Below are 15,283 nucleotides of genomic sequence, written 5' to 3' on the forward strand. Positions count from 1 at the left end.
AGAATAATAGTGAAGACATCAAAACTATGAAATAACACTTATGGAATCATGCAGTAACCAAATAAGTGTTAAACAAATCAAAATATATATTTATATTTGAGATACTTCAAAGTAGCCACCCTTTGCCACTTTGCACACTCTTTGCATTCTCTCAACCAGCTTCATGAAGTAGTTAACTGGAATGCATTTCAATTAACAGGTGTGCCTGTTAAGTTAATTTGTGGAACTTCTTTCCTTCTTAATGCGTTTGAGCCAATCAGTTGTGTTGTGACAAGGTAGGGATGGTATACAGAAGATAGCCTTATTTGGTAAATGACCAAGTCCATATTATGGCAAGAACAGCTCAAATAAACAAAGAGAAACGACAGTCCATCATTACTTTAAGACACAAAGGTCCGTCAATGCGGAACATTTCAAGAACTTTGAAAGTTTCTTCAAGTGCAGTCGCAAAAACCATCAAGCGCTATGATGAATCTGGCTCTCATGAGGACCGCCACAGGAAAGGAAGACCCAGAATTACCTCTGCTGCAGAGGATAAGTTCATTAGAGTTACCAGCCTCAGAAATTGCAGCCCAAATAAATGCTTCACAGAGTTCAAGTAACAGACACATCTCAACATCAACTGTTCAGAGGAGACTGCTTGAATCAGGCCTCATGATTGAATTGCTGCAAATAAACCACTACTAAAGGACACCAATAATAAGAAGATATTTGTTTGGACCAAGAAACATGATCAATGGACTGATGAGTCCAAATTTGAGATTTTTGGTTCAGAGGATATCCGCATGTGTGGTTCCCACCGTGAAGCATGGAGGAGGAGGTGTGATGGTGTGGGTGTGCTTTGCTGGTGACACTGTCTGTGATTTATTTAGAATTCAAGGGACACTTAACCAACATGCTGCCACAATATGCCATCCCATCTGGTTAGTGGGACTATTTGTTTTTCAACACGACAATGACCCAAAACACACCTCCAGGCTGTGTAAGGGTAATTTGACCAAGAAGGAGAGTGATGGAGTGCTGCATCAGATGACCTGGCCTCCGAAATCACCAAACCTCAACTCAATTGAGATGGTTTGGGATGAGTTGGATCGCGGAGTGAAGGAAAAGCAACCAACAAGTAACAAGTACTCAGCGTATGTGGGAACTCCTTCAAGACTGTTGGAGAAGCATTCTTCATGAAGCTGGTTGAGAGAATGCCAAGAGTGTGCAAAGCTGTCATCAAGGCAGAGGGTGGCTACTTTGAAGAATCTAAAATATAACATATATTTTTGATTTGTTTAACACTTTTTTACTTACTACATGATTCCATATGTGTTATTTCTTAGTTTTGATGTGTTTACTATTATTCTGCAGAAAATAGTAAACACATGTAGAAAAAAGTTAAAATATAGAAAAACCCTTGAGTGCGTTAGGTGTGTCCAAACTTTTGACTGGTACTGTATGTACAGTACCTTTTGTTGTGACACAGGACATATCAACATGTTGGGTGTATTTTAATAATCAACCTCCCACTGAGTTATATTCCAACTCCGAGGTAGAACATGAACGTTACTGGAGTGAAACTGATCACACGTCATCATCACTAACTGTATTTTTCTGTTTTCTGTTTCAGGATCTCCGGTAAGTACCGTTCCACCATGGTTAATGGGGTTTTAGTAGATGTTTCAGGATCTCCAGTAGGTACCGTTCCACCATGGTTAATGGGGTTTTAGTAGATGTTTCAGATCTCCGGTAAGTACTGTTAAACCATGGTTAATGGGGTTTTAGTAGATGTTTCAGGATCTCCAGTAAGTACCGTTCCATCGTGGTTAATGGGGTTTTAGTAGATGTTTCAGATCTCCAGTAGGTACCGTTCCACCATGGTTAATGGGGTTTTAGTAGATGTTTCAGATCTCCAGTAGGTACCGTTCCACCATGGTTAATGGGGTTTTAGTAGATGTTTCAGATCTCCAGTAGGTACCGTTCCACCATGGTTAATGGGGTTTTAGTAGATGTTTCAGGATCTCCAGTAAGTACCGTTCCACCATGGTTAATGGGGTTTTAGTAGATGTTTCAGATCTCTAGTAGGTACCGTTCCACCATGGTTAATGGGGTTTTAGTAGATGTTTCAGATCTCCAGTAGGTACCGTTCCACCATGGTTAATGGGGTTTTAGTAGATGTTTCAGATCTCCAGTAGGTACCGTTCCACCATGGTTAATGGGGTTTTAGTAGATGTTTCAGATCTCCAGTAGGTACCGTTCCACCATGGTTAATGGGGTTTTAGTAGATGTTTCAGATCTCCAGTAGGTACCGTTCCACCATGGTTAATGGGGTTTTAGTAGATGTTTCAGATCTCTAGTAGGTACTGTTCCACCATGGTTAATGGGGTTTTAGTAGATGTTTCAGATCTCTAGTAGGTACCGTTCCACCATGGTTAATGGGGTTTTAGTAGATGTTTCAGATCTCCAGTAGGTACTGTTCCACCATGGTTAATGGGGTTTTAGTAGATGTTTCAGATCTCCAGTAGGTACTGTTCCACCCATGGTTAATGGGGTTTTAGTAGATTTATGAGTATATATGAACCTAGTGGGCTGTGCTTCAGATAAAGTAAGTGAATGGACACATGGGAGGCAACAGCAGGTAAATAATCATTCTCTGCTCATCTCAAGTGTATGTGCTGTAGTTTTTGACCTCAAGGTGTCAAGGGCAATACTATTTGAGAATTGCGGCATTAAAATGAAAAGTCTGCCATAATATGATTGTTTAAAAGCATCCTGATTTTAATCCTAATCCTGGCCTTTATTTCTCTTTTCTTCTCTGTGTAATCCTAACAGGGCACGCCTGGACGGGATGGTTACCCGGTAAATGTCACTATTAATCTCTTTTCTGAGCAAGCACTCTATTATTCTAATACTCTAAACCAGCACGATTTACCCTAGAATATGGTCTTCCATTAACTCCAGTCCTAGACTATAGTGATCTTCCCTCATAACCTCCAGTCCTAGACTATAGTGATCTTCCCTCATAACCTCCAGTCCTAGACTATAGTGATCTTCCCTCATAACCTGCAGTCCTAGACTATAGTGATCTTCCCTCATAATCTCCAGTCCTAGACTATAGTGATCTTCCCTCATAACCTGCAGTCCTAGACTATAGTGATCTTCCCTCATAACCTCCAGTCCTAGACTATAGTGATCTTCCCTCATTGCTCCAGTTAAGTGGTTCAGCTATTGTGTCACCTGCACCTCTCCTCGGCCTGGTTTCCCAAAAGCATCTTAAGGCTAAGTTAATTTTAAAACCATAAGAGGGCCTGTCATGCCAAATAGTGTCCCCCGGCCAAATCCCATTGTGACGTAGAGGGGGACATTATGTTCCAGGACGTCAGGAGGATAAGACAGCCCCATCTACCGAATACATCAGGAACAGCTATCTTGTACTACATAAATAATTCAAACAAGTCTACTGACTGCATCTTTCACAAGTTTCTCCTCAATGAAACACTGTTTGTATGATGCTGCTGCAACTTATCCATCTCTCGGGAACTTAAAAGGTGTTATGTTGTGGTCTCAAGCAGTCACACATTTGGTGAACATCAAATGGTTTATTCTATTCAGACAAAGGTTTGAGCCAGTTGTTCTGGCAGTAGGTCCAGATGCATTGGGTTGCGTGTGTTGGCATCCCACATGCTTAGTTGGGATCAACAGGGAAATGCACTAGCCTGTGAAGTCGCTCCAATAATAACAGTGATGTGAGCCCAAACTCTGTGTTCAGGACAGAACCACATGTGGGCCCAGTTGGACTCACAGGTCCCTCCACAGTATTCACAGAACAGTTGATGTATGTCTCTTTTGTTTTGAATCCTTGCTTCATTCATCTGTCTTTTTCACTTCAATGGCTGTGGAATATTATGATAGTTCTTTGGAAAGAGTTCAAGAGCATTTCAGCACTTGTGCAGCACTGGACAGCGACCTACATAATGACTTTGCTATACAGTGAACATGTGAACTCTAGACTGACTGGAGTTTTTACCTATGTTTGTCTATGGCCTGCTAAATAATTTGGCCAGCAGTGCACCCAATTGATATGATATTTTTGCTACCAAAACATTAATGTACTGTACACACACAACTGTGTTAATCTTAAACATAATATTTATCCTCTATCCATGTTAATGTATTCTAGGGCCCACTTGGGATGGATGGGAAGCCTGTAAGTAGCCTTCTTCATCATGCTAATGTTGTGATAACGATGTTGATATTCAGCTCACAGTCTACTTCATACAATACGTCTCTAATTAACGATGTGTTTATTTAATTACCATAAACATTGTATGTGTTCTACTCTTGCCATGAACGACTTGTGATGTGATCATTTTGTGAATGAAACATTGTCTTCCATATACAGGGTGGTCCTGGTCCTATGGGAAGCCAGGTATGTATGATGATATTTTTAAATCTCTCTTTAACTCCACGTTTTGGATGATCAAACACCAGATGTGGACATGTGATGTAGCAGAGCTGACCGTCTGCCAAAACACTCCAGTGTTCTCTACCTGTCAGCTCATTAGTAGGGCTCAGTTGGTAGAGCATGGTAAATGGAATATATAGTGTATCCATTCTTCTGTGTGCTATATGAGTCTCTAAAGTCAGCCTTGAAGTCAGCTTTGAAGGCAGCCTTGAAGCCAGCCCTGAAGGCTTCCCTGAAGCCAGCCCTGAAGCCAGCCATGAAGGCTTCCCTGAAGACAGCCCTGAAGCCAGCCCTGAAGCCAGCCCTGAAGCCAGCCCTGAAGACAGCCCTGAAGCCAGCCCTGAAGACAGCCCTGAAGACAGCCCTGAAGCCAGCCCTAAAAGGCTTCCCTGAAGCCAGCCCTGAGGCCAGCCCTAAAGGCTTCCCTGAAGCCAGCCCTGAAGCCAGCCCTAAAGGCTGCCCTGGAGACAGCCCTGAAGACAGCCCTGAAGCCAGCCCTGAAGCCAGACCTGTGTTTATATCCAAGGGGATAAATGGGGTGTGTCTTGACTGAAGTGAGCCTCTTTAAAAAGCCATTTCTTATTGGTCAACTGTTTAGACAGTTTGGAAAGTGAAATAGAGGCTACTTATAATTTAGCCAGAGTTTATTTAAAGTACCATTTTCTTAGAAGATGATCTGATTCATTAAATAGTTCCGAAGGCCTTGGCTTTTCAACACTATCCCTGTACCTCATTAAAAATGTGCAATTACTTTTGATGGGCACAGAACATAGAAACACACCATCATATTATATGACATCCATCCCCACATGTAATTACTCAATGATGTGTACTATATACAGAGGAAATGGTTGCAAGACCTGTGTAAAGATGTTGCCTTGCGTGTGGAGACAGTCTGGGCTTTGAGACTCCTGTTATTTTACAGTGTAGGAACATGCAGCAGCCCAACGCTCCAACACCAGTATAATATATATATACGGATAGAAACTACAGATAGAAACTCAATCTGTGTGTTGATTATAAACCGCCTGTGTCCATTCATTCACAAAGCCCATTCAATCTAAACACACTCCAAGAAGACATCACAGAATGAATTGTAGAGTGTAATGCACTCGAGGCCTAAACTCATAATATGTCCTCCAGCCGTTGTAAGAGACACAGAGAGTTAATTAGTGAACAAAAGCTGTGTTGCTCAAACCCACACAACCCTGATCCATGTCAGAGGTACAAGGCATGGCTTTTTGGGGGGGTGGGGGGTGGTATTTGCATGGAAAGTGAAAAGAATCGCTGTGAATATCTTGGAAGGAATGAGATGTGTCAGAGATCGTTATAGTCCAGTATTTCCTTGTTCATGATCCTGTTTCATTTTTCTCCTCTGTCATCAGGGACTGTCTGGGACAAAAGGAGAAAAGGTATGACAAAACACTCCTTTTTATATTGTACAATTAATTCAGTTATGATACAATTTGAAACATGAAATGCAAAGAAATTTTGGAAGCGTGATAGTAACTTGCTTTCTACCTTTGTTACCTGTGGTATACCTTGATCACCCGTAGTGTTCCTATCTGATAGTTATCGGATCACTTCCTATTTGATGTAAAATTTTCTAATTGTCCTGTTTTTTTCCTAGGGAGACCAAGGAGATATGGGGCCCAGGGTGAGAGAGTTAAATATGTCATAATGTCATTCAAATACCACCAGAACTCATTTTACCAGCTCCACTCTCTCAGGTCAAAAACAATGCTAATACGCACACGATGCATACCCTCATCCATTGTTTTAGCCTACAGTTTTAGCCTCCCACCACAGGGAGAGATATGGACCATGTCAAATCAGGAATCCTGAAGAAAATCATGTTTCATTTGCTATATATATAGCCCCATCAGGCAACCCTACTGATTCCCCTGTAACCCACTTCTATTAGAAACAGGTGCCCTGGTCTGGCCTGTTAAATTACTATTGCCCTGTTATTGTATTTCAGCCCTAACTAAAATACATGCAGCTGTTCACTGTGCACATACGTCTAGATCTCTAAAGACCCGATTACCAGCTGTCTATGATAAGACCAAAAAGAAACCCATGTTTTTCTGGCACTGCAAGAATGCTCTTTGCATTCATATAGTCAACAAAACTATGTGTACTCTGAGAAACAAAAAGAGAGCAGCTTCACATCTCTCTGCTCAGGCTGTTGTCTTTGATGTATCTTGGTAACCTGGCAACCTGTTTTGATTGATAAAATGCCTGAGTATATTACACATAGATTCACTTGACTGTTACCCCTCCCCCCCACACACACACTTACTTTAGCATCAAGTCTTACTGTAGCATCTGCCTTAGACTGTCTGTCTATTTAATTCATTGCCTGAGTTATCTTTGCAATATCCCGCGAATCTGAACTCTCTGACTGTGAAGAAATAAGGGTGTGAATGTGTAAATGTCCCAGTTGGCAGGAGTACATGTCACTGGAATTGTACTATACTGTAGCAGCTGTTTGGGCCTGTGTTGTGTTGCCTCTGCTCTTGGAGCAGTGTAGACATCTGGCGGAGCCCAGCGTAGAGCACATGTGGTTGACTGACCCATCGGACACTGGGCTCCTTACTGTTGGGCTCCTTACTGTTGTCCTCTCTGCCGGGGTCAAGGCAAGTAGCACCGCGGTTAGTCATGTTCATATATCTCTATTAAGAAGCAATTAGTTTACCATCAGTTACTCTTAGCTATTAACATAGTTTACACATTAGTTCATTTTTATATTGTGTTGTTGAGGCAGATGCAATGATGTGTTCGAGACCCCCTAAAGATGGGGGGACCGAGTCAAGGCCGGAACCGGGAGGGGGGCGAGGGGTCTGAGACCAAGTAAATTGTAATTGCTTCAAATCGTGACTATAATAAGAGTTCAACAAGTCCAGTATTTCTGTGTTCATATTTCAGCATAATTCTTTAGAATGGTGAAAAGAATGCTGAGAGCCACTATAAATGATCCCTGACCCAAACAGGTTTATAAATGATCACTGACCCAAACAGGTTTATAAATGATCACTGACCCAAACAGGATTATAAATGATCACTGACCCAAACAGGTTTATAAATGATCACTGACCCAAACAGGTTTATAAATGATCACTGACCCAAACAGGTTTATAAATGATCACTGACCCAAACAGGTTTATAAATGATCACTGACTCAAACAGGTTTATAAATTATCACTGACCCAAACAGGTTTATAAATGATCACTGACCCAAACAGGTTTATAAATGATCACTGACCCAAACAGGTTTATAAATGATCACTGACCCAAACAGGTTTATAAATGATCACTGACCAAACAGGTTTATAAATGATCACTGACCCAAACAGGTTTATAAATGATCACTGACCCAAACAGGTTTATAAATGATCACTGACCCAAAAAGGTTTATAAATGATCACTGGCCCAAACAGGTTTATAAATGATCACTGACCCAAACAGGTTTATAAATGATCACTGACCCAAACAGGTTTATAAATGATCCCTGACCAAAAACAGGTTTATAAATGATCACTGACCCAAACAGGTTTATAAATGATCCCTGACCAAAACAGGTTTATAAATGATCACTGACCCAAACAGGTTTATAAATGATCCCTGACCAAAACAGGTTTATATTTGATTTTTTTTAAAGACAATATACACTGAGAATACAAAACTTTAGGAACACCATAGACTGACCAGGTGAACCAAGGTGAAATATATGATCCCTTATTGATGTCACTTGTTAAATCCACTTCAATCAGTGTAGATGAAGGGGAGGAGACAAGTTAAAGAAGGATTTTTAAGCCTTGAGACAATTGAGACATGGATTGTGTATGTGTGCCATTCAGGGGGTGAATGGGCAAGAAAAAAGATGTAAGTGTCTTTGAACAGGGTATGGTAGTAGGTGCCAGGAGCACCAGTTTGTGTCAAGAACTGCAACGCTGCAGGGTTTTTCACGCTCAACAGTTTCCTGTGTGTATCAAAAATGGTCCACCACCCAAAGCTCATCCAGTCAACTTGATACAACTGTGGGAAGCATTGGAGTCAACATGGGCCAGCATCCCTGTGGAACGCTTGCGACACCTTGTAGAGTCCATGCCCAGATTAATTGAGGGGGTGCAACTCAATATTAGGAAGGTGTTCCTAATGTTTTGTACACTCAATGTACGTAACAACTTCCCCCGGTCTCCCCTAATAATACTGAGCTTGCAACTTTCAAACAATTTCCCCCATTCTTCCCTACTAGGGAATCAAGGACATTCTGAAGAGCGCAACAAAGTTTGAGGATATTTTTCAACGAAAGTATAGGACATTAATGTTACTAGTGAAGTAGGAAGCCCAGGTTTCAATAGGCAATAAGTTATGAATGGGTCATGAGGGAGTGTGGATATTTGGCCTGTCGAAGTGGTTTTATGAGCTGAATGAATGGGAGCTGATAATCATTATAATTTTTACTTGGCCGGTCTCGGGAAGAAATGACGAGTTCTCATTGTCTGAAACCTAGTCAAGTCAGAGTAAAAATGTATCTGACACAGAGACAAGACAGAGAAACTCAATATGTGGTCTTGAATACTACAACACTGAGCATATGCATTCCATTCAATCTGGAGCCCTCTCTGTCTGTCTCAAAGTTGTTTCTGGCCTGGTTTCCATTTGAGTTCATTGTTTCCTAGTTCGGCAGTCCAAAGGGACTCTTAAGGAATAAGTACTTTAGAGTTCATAATATTAGACATAGGAGGGCACCGTTATGCTCTTTTAGCACTTCATTGTGTATGTGAATTCACAGGAGGGTGTCCGTACAGGAGGGTGTCCATACAGGAGGGTGTCCGTACAGGAGGGTGTTCGTACAGGAGGGTGTCCGTACAGGAGGGTGTCCATACAGGAGGGTGTCCGTACAGGAGGGTGTCCGTACAGGAGGGTGTCCATACAGGAGGGTGTCCATACAGGAGGGTGTCCGTACAGGAGGGTGTCCATACAGGAGGGTGTCCATACAGGAGGGTGTCCGTACAGGAGGGTGTCCATACAGGAGGGTGTCTATACAGGAGGGTGTCCGTACAGGAGGGTGTCCATACAGGAGGGTGTCCATACAGGAGGGTGTCCGTACAGGGGGGTGTCCATACAGGAGGGTGTCCATACAGGGGGGTGTCCAAACAGGAGGGTGTCCATACAGGAGGGTGTCCATACAGGAGGGTGTCCATACAGGAGGGTGTCCGTACAGGAGGGTGTCCATACAGGAGGGTGTCCATACAGGAGGGTGTCCATACAGGAGGGTGTCCGCACAGTCTACTACTGTACGGGGGGGGGGGGGGGGGGGGAGTAAACCAAATCTCCTTCTTTGAAAAGCAATTTAAATTTCAGTGTACTTCCTGAATTGACTGGAGTCGACACCAGGGAGAATAAGCCACTAAACCCAAAGCAATTCATATTGACCACAGCTCTGACACAAACATCATGGACCAGACTGCCAGAATCTCTCCATGGACGGTCGATAATTATATGAAGTCAATCATAAAACTTTGGGCAGTGAGACAACTGGGCTTCAATTGTTTGAGGCTTGAAACCAGACAGAAGGGCTATTGTCTTTGTATTCAGTTATGGTTGAGCAGCTTTACACATGCTGGAACTGTTCCAACACAGATGGATCAATAACCTCAATAACATCCCTCTGTTGTCTCTCACTCTACTCACCCTCGTCTTTCATTATCCCCTTCTTACCCAACCCCTTCTCACTACTCCCTCCATCCTAACTCTTCTTTCCAACGCTGTCTAAACCTCAACCCAGGGACTCCCTTCACTCGCGGGCTCTGCAGGTCTGCTCAGTAATCAGATTCTCACGGTCAAGGTTTGTCCCACCTTCCTCACCCATCTCTCAAAGACCGGGTCCTCTGTCTCCATCCAGCCAGTCCCTTTGCTTTGCTTCCTTCTCCATCTCTCAGTTGTAAATGACTGTTTAACCTTTCTCTCTCTCTCTCTCTCTCTCTCTCTCTCTCTCTCTCTCTTTTCTCTCTCTCTCTCTCTCTCTCTCTCTCTCTCTCTCTCTCTCTCTCTCTCTCTCTCTCTCTCTCTCTCTCTCTCTCTCTATAACTAATTTTATTTACTCTGTCTCTGGTGGCTTCTCTCCCTCTCTTCTTCCCTTTCTCCCTATCTCTCTGGAGTCAGATGGTCTTCCCTCGCTTTGACCACGGCTTTCTCTCTGGTGACCAGCACACATTTCACAAACGCCTCCTGAAGGTACGATGGTCGCATCTCAGCCCTCTTTTTATTGTCTCGTCTCTTCCTTCAAGCTGGCTCCCCCTCTCTTCGTCTGTGACTTTTTCTTGTCTCGTCTCTTCCTTCAAGCTGGCTCCCCCTCTCTTCATCTGTGACTTTTCTTTGTCTCGTCTCTTCCTTCAAGCTGGCTCCCCCTCTCTTCATCTGTGACTTTTTATTGTCTCGTCTCTTCCTTCAAGCTGGCTCCCCCTCTCTTCATCTGTGACTTTTTCTTGTCTCGTCTCTTCCTTCAAGCTGGCTCCCCCTCTCTTCATCTGTGACTTTTTATTGTCTCGTCTCTTCCTTCAAGCTGGCTCCCCCTCTCTTCATCTGTGACTTTTTATTGTCTCGTCTCTTCCTTCAAGCTGGCTCCCCCTCTCTTCATCTGTGACTTTTCCTCATCTCACACACATCTCACACATGTACAATGTTATTGGTCTCAAGCATTTCTCTGTTTGCCACTCTGCCACTTGTTTTCATGTCTGCTTCAGTGGGAAAGTAAATTCTGCCTCTTTGGAAAGTGAGTTTGAATAAATGACATTGCTTGTGGATGATAATTGGTGGAAGGAATGCCAGTCAGAACTATGCAAATTGGAGAATAAGAATAGCTTGTTGTTTACTTGACAATATAAATGTCTGATAATATGACTGTTAAACATCTTGTTTTGAATACAATTACATCCGTCATTCAACAGTCTAATAGAGTGAATGTTATGCATAGCAGGAGTTTTAGACTTTTAGACTTACTTTTGCACATTGGCGAAGATGGTTGGCGGCAAACACCAGACACTGTGAAAAGAGACAAAGTTTTGAATGAACTTTACTGAACATTGCTCAGACTGAAGATATTGAAAGTGGTTCAGTAACTTGTCTGGGGTGTCACAATACAATTGTTTTGTAACCTGTTTGATTGATAATACTGTGGGAATTGGGATTGTTGCTTCATCTCATACTTCTCCCTCACTGTCCATAAAGGGTGACCAGGGTCAGGCTGGCCCCCCTGGACCCCCGGGGCCCCCTGGATCACCAGGGCCCAGAGGACCCCCTGGGAACACAGGGAAGGATGGGCCCAGAGGACCCCCTGGAGAGCAGGTACAGTAGGACAGTTCTCCTCCTCTCATCTCTGTCACTACAGTCGTCTCACTACATATTGTGGTAGGAGAGAGAGGAAAGGCCAAAAGACGAAATTAGTTGGTTTAACAAAAAATAATTATTTTTATTTACTTCCATTGTCCTCCAAGAGTTACTGAATCTCCTCTCTACTTCAGTTTGCTCCTCAGTTCATTCTTGGTTGGAAAGCGAGGTAGGGGCAAGGATCCTTTCCGTTTTTACTGGTAGGAGAGATAATAATAGATGTATTTTATATAGCGCTTTTCATTATACAGATCATCTCAATGACGCTGGAAAAACAAAAGTACATGCAGTTGTTGGTCTTCAACAGAGGCTGGTGTGTCCAGGTCACATCCCACACATGGCCAAGCCTATAATAGTCTCCTGAAAGACAGTCAAGAACTATCACGCTCCCACCCTCAGCACTCTCCTCCACCACGCTGTTCTCTGCTCCTCCGATGCCCTGAAGCAGACTTGAGTAGGGGGTCACATCCAGTACGGGGGGGGGGACGGGGGGGGGGCAGAGAGGCTGCCATTCCCAGCCTCTCTGCAGACTCTGTGGGTAGATTCTCCTCAAACAACATGTAATACCCACCTGGGTGAAGCCAGTGGTACTACATCCGCTAGATTTCACTTGGGTGCCAGAGGCTCACTGCACATCACTTATTGGGATTGTCCACTTTGGAGTGAGAGATCCACTCAAAACTACAGCAAGCCTCTGTGATGTCCAAGCCTGTGCTAATCTCCAGTTGTATTAAAATCAAAAGCTAGCTAACTAGCCTCTGGGCTATCTTGACAAGACAACTGACTTGCCAGTCTTATGACACAGCTGAATCGATATATAAATAATCGAAAATTACTAAGCTAACAAAAATGTAAGTTGCAAAATAAACAACATTAAAATAATACAATATTTAGAAATTGACAGGAGCTCTCTGCTTAGGCCACCTCACAACCCATGAAACCCCAACGGTTCAAACCCCTCCTGTTGGCAGAGAGAAAGATGCGCAGTTCTAAAGCTCATGTCCTGCAATTCTACACATTTTTCATGTCTTATATGTGTTTTCATGTGATACAAGGAGTTGAATCTCGACCAAAATCCAAAAGAATGCAATAATATTTGTGGGTCCTGATTCTGGGTCAGGATTCGGCCTGCGGTTTGCCTTTTGAGTATGGGTACTGTAGGCCTTCTACTGAGAGGAGGGGGATTAAGAATGATCATTTTGCTTTTGTTGTTTGTTTTTTATAAATGCAAATTGCTCGACCATCCCAGTAGGTGCAGCAGAAACAGAAACGCGTCACTAATTTACTGGAGGAAAACAACACTTTTGATGTATTTGTGTGAAATATTGCCATCTTGTGGAGGATCAACGGAAGTGCTCTGCTCATCACTTTTGGATGGATGATTGACCTTGAGCTTTCTTCACAGGGTCCACCTGGTCGAGATGGAATCGATGGATTAGAGGTAAGCCTTTGTTTATTTCTGATATTATAAGGTGGACTGTATATGCCACACATCATGCTGATAACGTGTCCTCTTTACACAGGGACTGATGGGTCCTCCTGGACAGAAGGTCAAATATCTACATTTCTCATGCAGACACACTTCCACACCTGTATACATGTATTATATATATATGTAACCTATATCATCTGTGATTAATTAATGCATTTCAATAATCTAATGTCAATAATCTAATGTCTTTAGATTAAATATGGAATTATGAATTTAAATTCATCTGAATATTGTACATGTAAACTCCCCAATGAAAATAAAATAATATATATAATGTCTTGCAGGTTAATGAATATGTTCCATGAATGTAATGTCTTGCAGGGTGAGGATGGACAGCAGGGCGTGCCTGGATCACAGGGGTCTCCGGGGCTAAAGGTGTGACATCGTATTATTTCCTCCTCTTCCTCCTCTTCCTCCTCTCCCTTCTCTTGCCCAGTCTCACTCTATCTCCATGTCTGTGACAGGGGGAGCAGGGGTCTGCTGGTGACCAGGGCAGGACTGGCCTTGATGGACTACCAGGGATGAAGGTAAATATAGGAGGAATTTGGAAAAAGATGTCTTGAAAGATGAAGAAAAGATTGATGTTACATAGAGCGATGACCCTGAGACATTCGGCACTATATATTGACCCTATGGGCACAGACTGGTTGAATCAATGTTGTTTCCACAACATTTTTATCAATAAATGTCAATGTCATGACGTTGAATCAAGGTGGGAAATTGATTTTATTTGCAAATGTTCTTTGTTGATTTCACTTTGAATGCACATTAGTTGACAACTCATTTAAAACTGTGTTTGAACTGAAGTCTGTGCTCAGTGGGGATGCACTGGAATGGCAGGCATGCTGAGGTCTTACTGTATGTATTCACTCTATGTAGGAGGGGACAGGAGACACAGGGGGAGAATGGGGAGACAGGGGGAGAAGGGGGAGAGGAGACACAGGGGGAGAAGGGGGAGAGGAGACACAGGGGGAGAACGGGGAGAGGAGACACAGGGGGAGAATGGGGAGACAGGGGGAGAAGGGGGAGAGGAGACACAGGGGGAGAAGGTGGAGAAGGGGGAGAGGAGACACAGGGGGAGAAGGGGGAGAGGAGACACAGGGGGAGAAGGGGGAGAGGAGACACAGGGGGAGAAGGGGGAGAGGAGACACAGGGGGAGAATGGGGAGACAGGGGGAGAAGGGGGAGAGGAGACACAGGGGGAGAAGGGGGAGAGGAGACACAGGGGGAGAACGGGGAGAGGAGAGACAGGGGGAGAATGGGGAGACAGGGGGAGAAGGGGGAGAGGAGACACAGGGGGAGAAGGGGGAGAGGAGACACGGGGGGAGAACGGGGAGAGGAGACACAGGGGGAGAATGGGGAGAGGAGACACAGGGGGAGAAGGGGGAGAGGAGACACAGGGGGAGAAGGGGGAGAGGAGACACAGGGGGAGAAGGGGGAGAGGAGACAGGGGGAGAGGAGACATGGGGGGAGACAGGAGACACAGGGGGGAGAAGGGAGACACAGAGGGAGAAGGGGGGACAGGGGGAGAAGGTGGAGAGGAGACACAGGGGGAGAAGGGGGAGACAAGAGACACACGGGAAGAAGGGGGAGACAGGAGACACAGAGGGAGAAGGGGGAGACAGGAGACACAGGGGGAGAAGAGGGAGACAGGAGACACAGGGAGACAGGGGGAGAAGGGGGAGAGAGACACAGGGGGAGAAGGGGGAGAGGAGTCACAGGGTAAGAAGGGAGAGAGGAGACACAGGGGGAGAGAGTCACAGAGGGAGAAGGGAGAGAGGAGACACAGGGGGAGAGAGACACAGGGGGAGAAGGGGAAGAGGAGTCACAGGGGGAGAAGGGAGAGGAGACACAGGGGGAGAGGAGACACAGGGGGAGAGGAGTCACAGGGGGAGAGGAGACACAGGGGGAGAACAGGGAGACAGGGGGAGAAGGGGGAGAGGAGAC

General features: G+C 44.2%; 1 protein-coding gene across 2 annotated transcripts in view; it reads left to right on the forward strand.

Moving 5' to 3' along the window:
* The window catches only part of LOC139387891 (collagen alpha-1(XXIII) chain-like), a 135,747-nt gene that overhangs the window by 109,907 nt on the left and 10,557 nt on the right, over window positions 1–15,283 (forward strand). The window contains exons 4-14 of one of the 2 annotated variants that reach the window (XM_071134225.1): window positions 2,818–2,844; window positions 4,166–4,192; window positions 4,388–4,414; window positions 5,836–5,862; window positions 6,081–6,107; window positions 10,245–10,304; window positions 11,687–11,803; window positions 13,251–13,286; window positions 13,369–13,395; window positions 13,659–13,712; window positions 13,802–13,864. In XM_071134225.1, coding sequence (XP_070990326.1) covers window positions 4,178–4,192; window positions 4,388–4,414; window positions 5,836–5,862; window positions 6,081–6,107; window positions 10,245–10,304; window positions 11,687–11,803; window positions 13,251–13,286; window positions 13,369–13,395; window positions 13,659–13,712; window positions 13,802–13,864 — 453 coding nt within the window. In that variant the 5' untranslated portion in view covers window positions 2,818–2,844; window positions 4,166–4,177. The remainder of the gene's footprint in view (window positions 1–2,817; window positions 2,845–4,165; window positions 4,193–4,387; window positions 4,415–5,835; window positions 5,863–6,080; window positions 6,108–10,244; window positions 10,305–11,686; window positions 11,804–13,250; window positions 13,287–13,368; window positions 13,396–13,658; window positions 13,713–13,801; window positions 13,865–15,283) is intronic. The other variant, XM_071134226.1, reaches the window with a different exon arrangement.

Source organism: Oncorhynchus clarkii, chromosome 29 (genome assembly GCF_045791955.1).
Source record: "Oncorhynchus clarkii lewisi isolate Uvic-CL-2024 chromosome 29, UVic_Ocla_1.0, whole genome shotgun sequence".
Classification (NCBI taxonomy): Eukaryota; Metazoa; Chordata; class Actinopteri; order Salmoniformes; family Salmonidae; genus Oncorhynchus; species Oncorhynchus clarkii.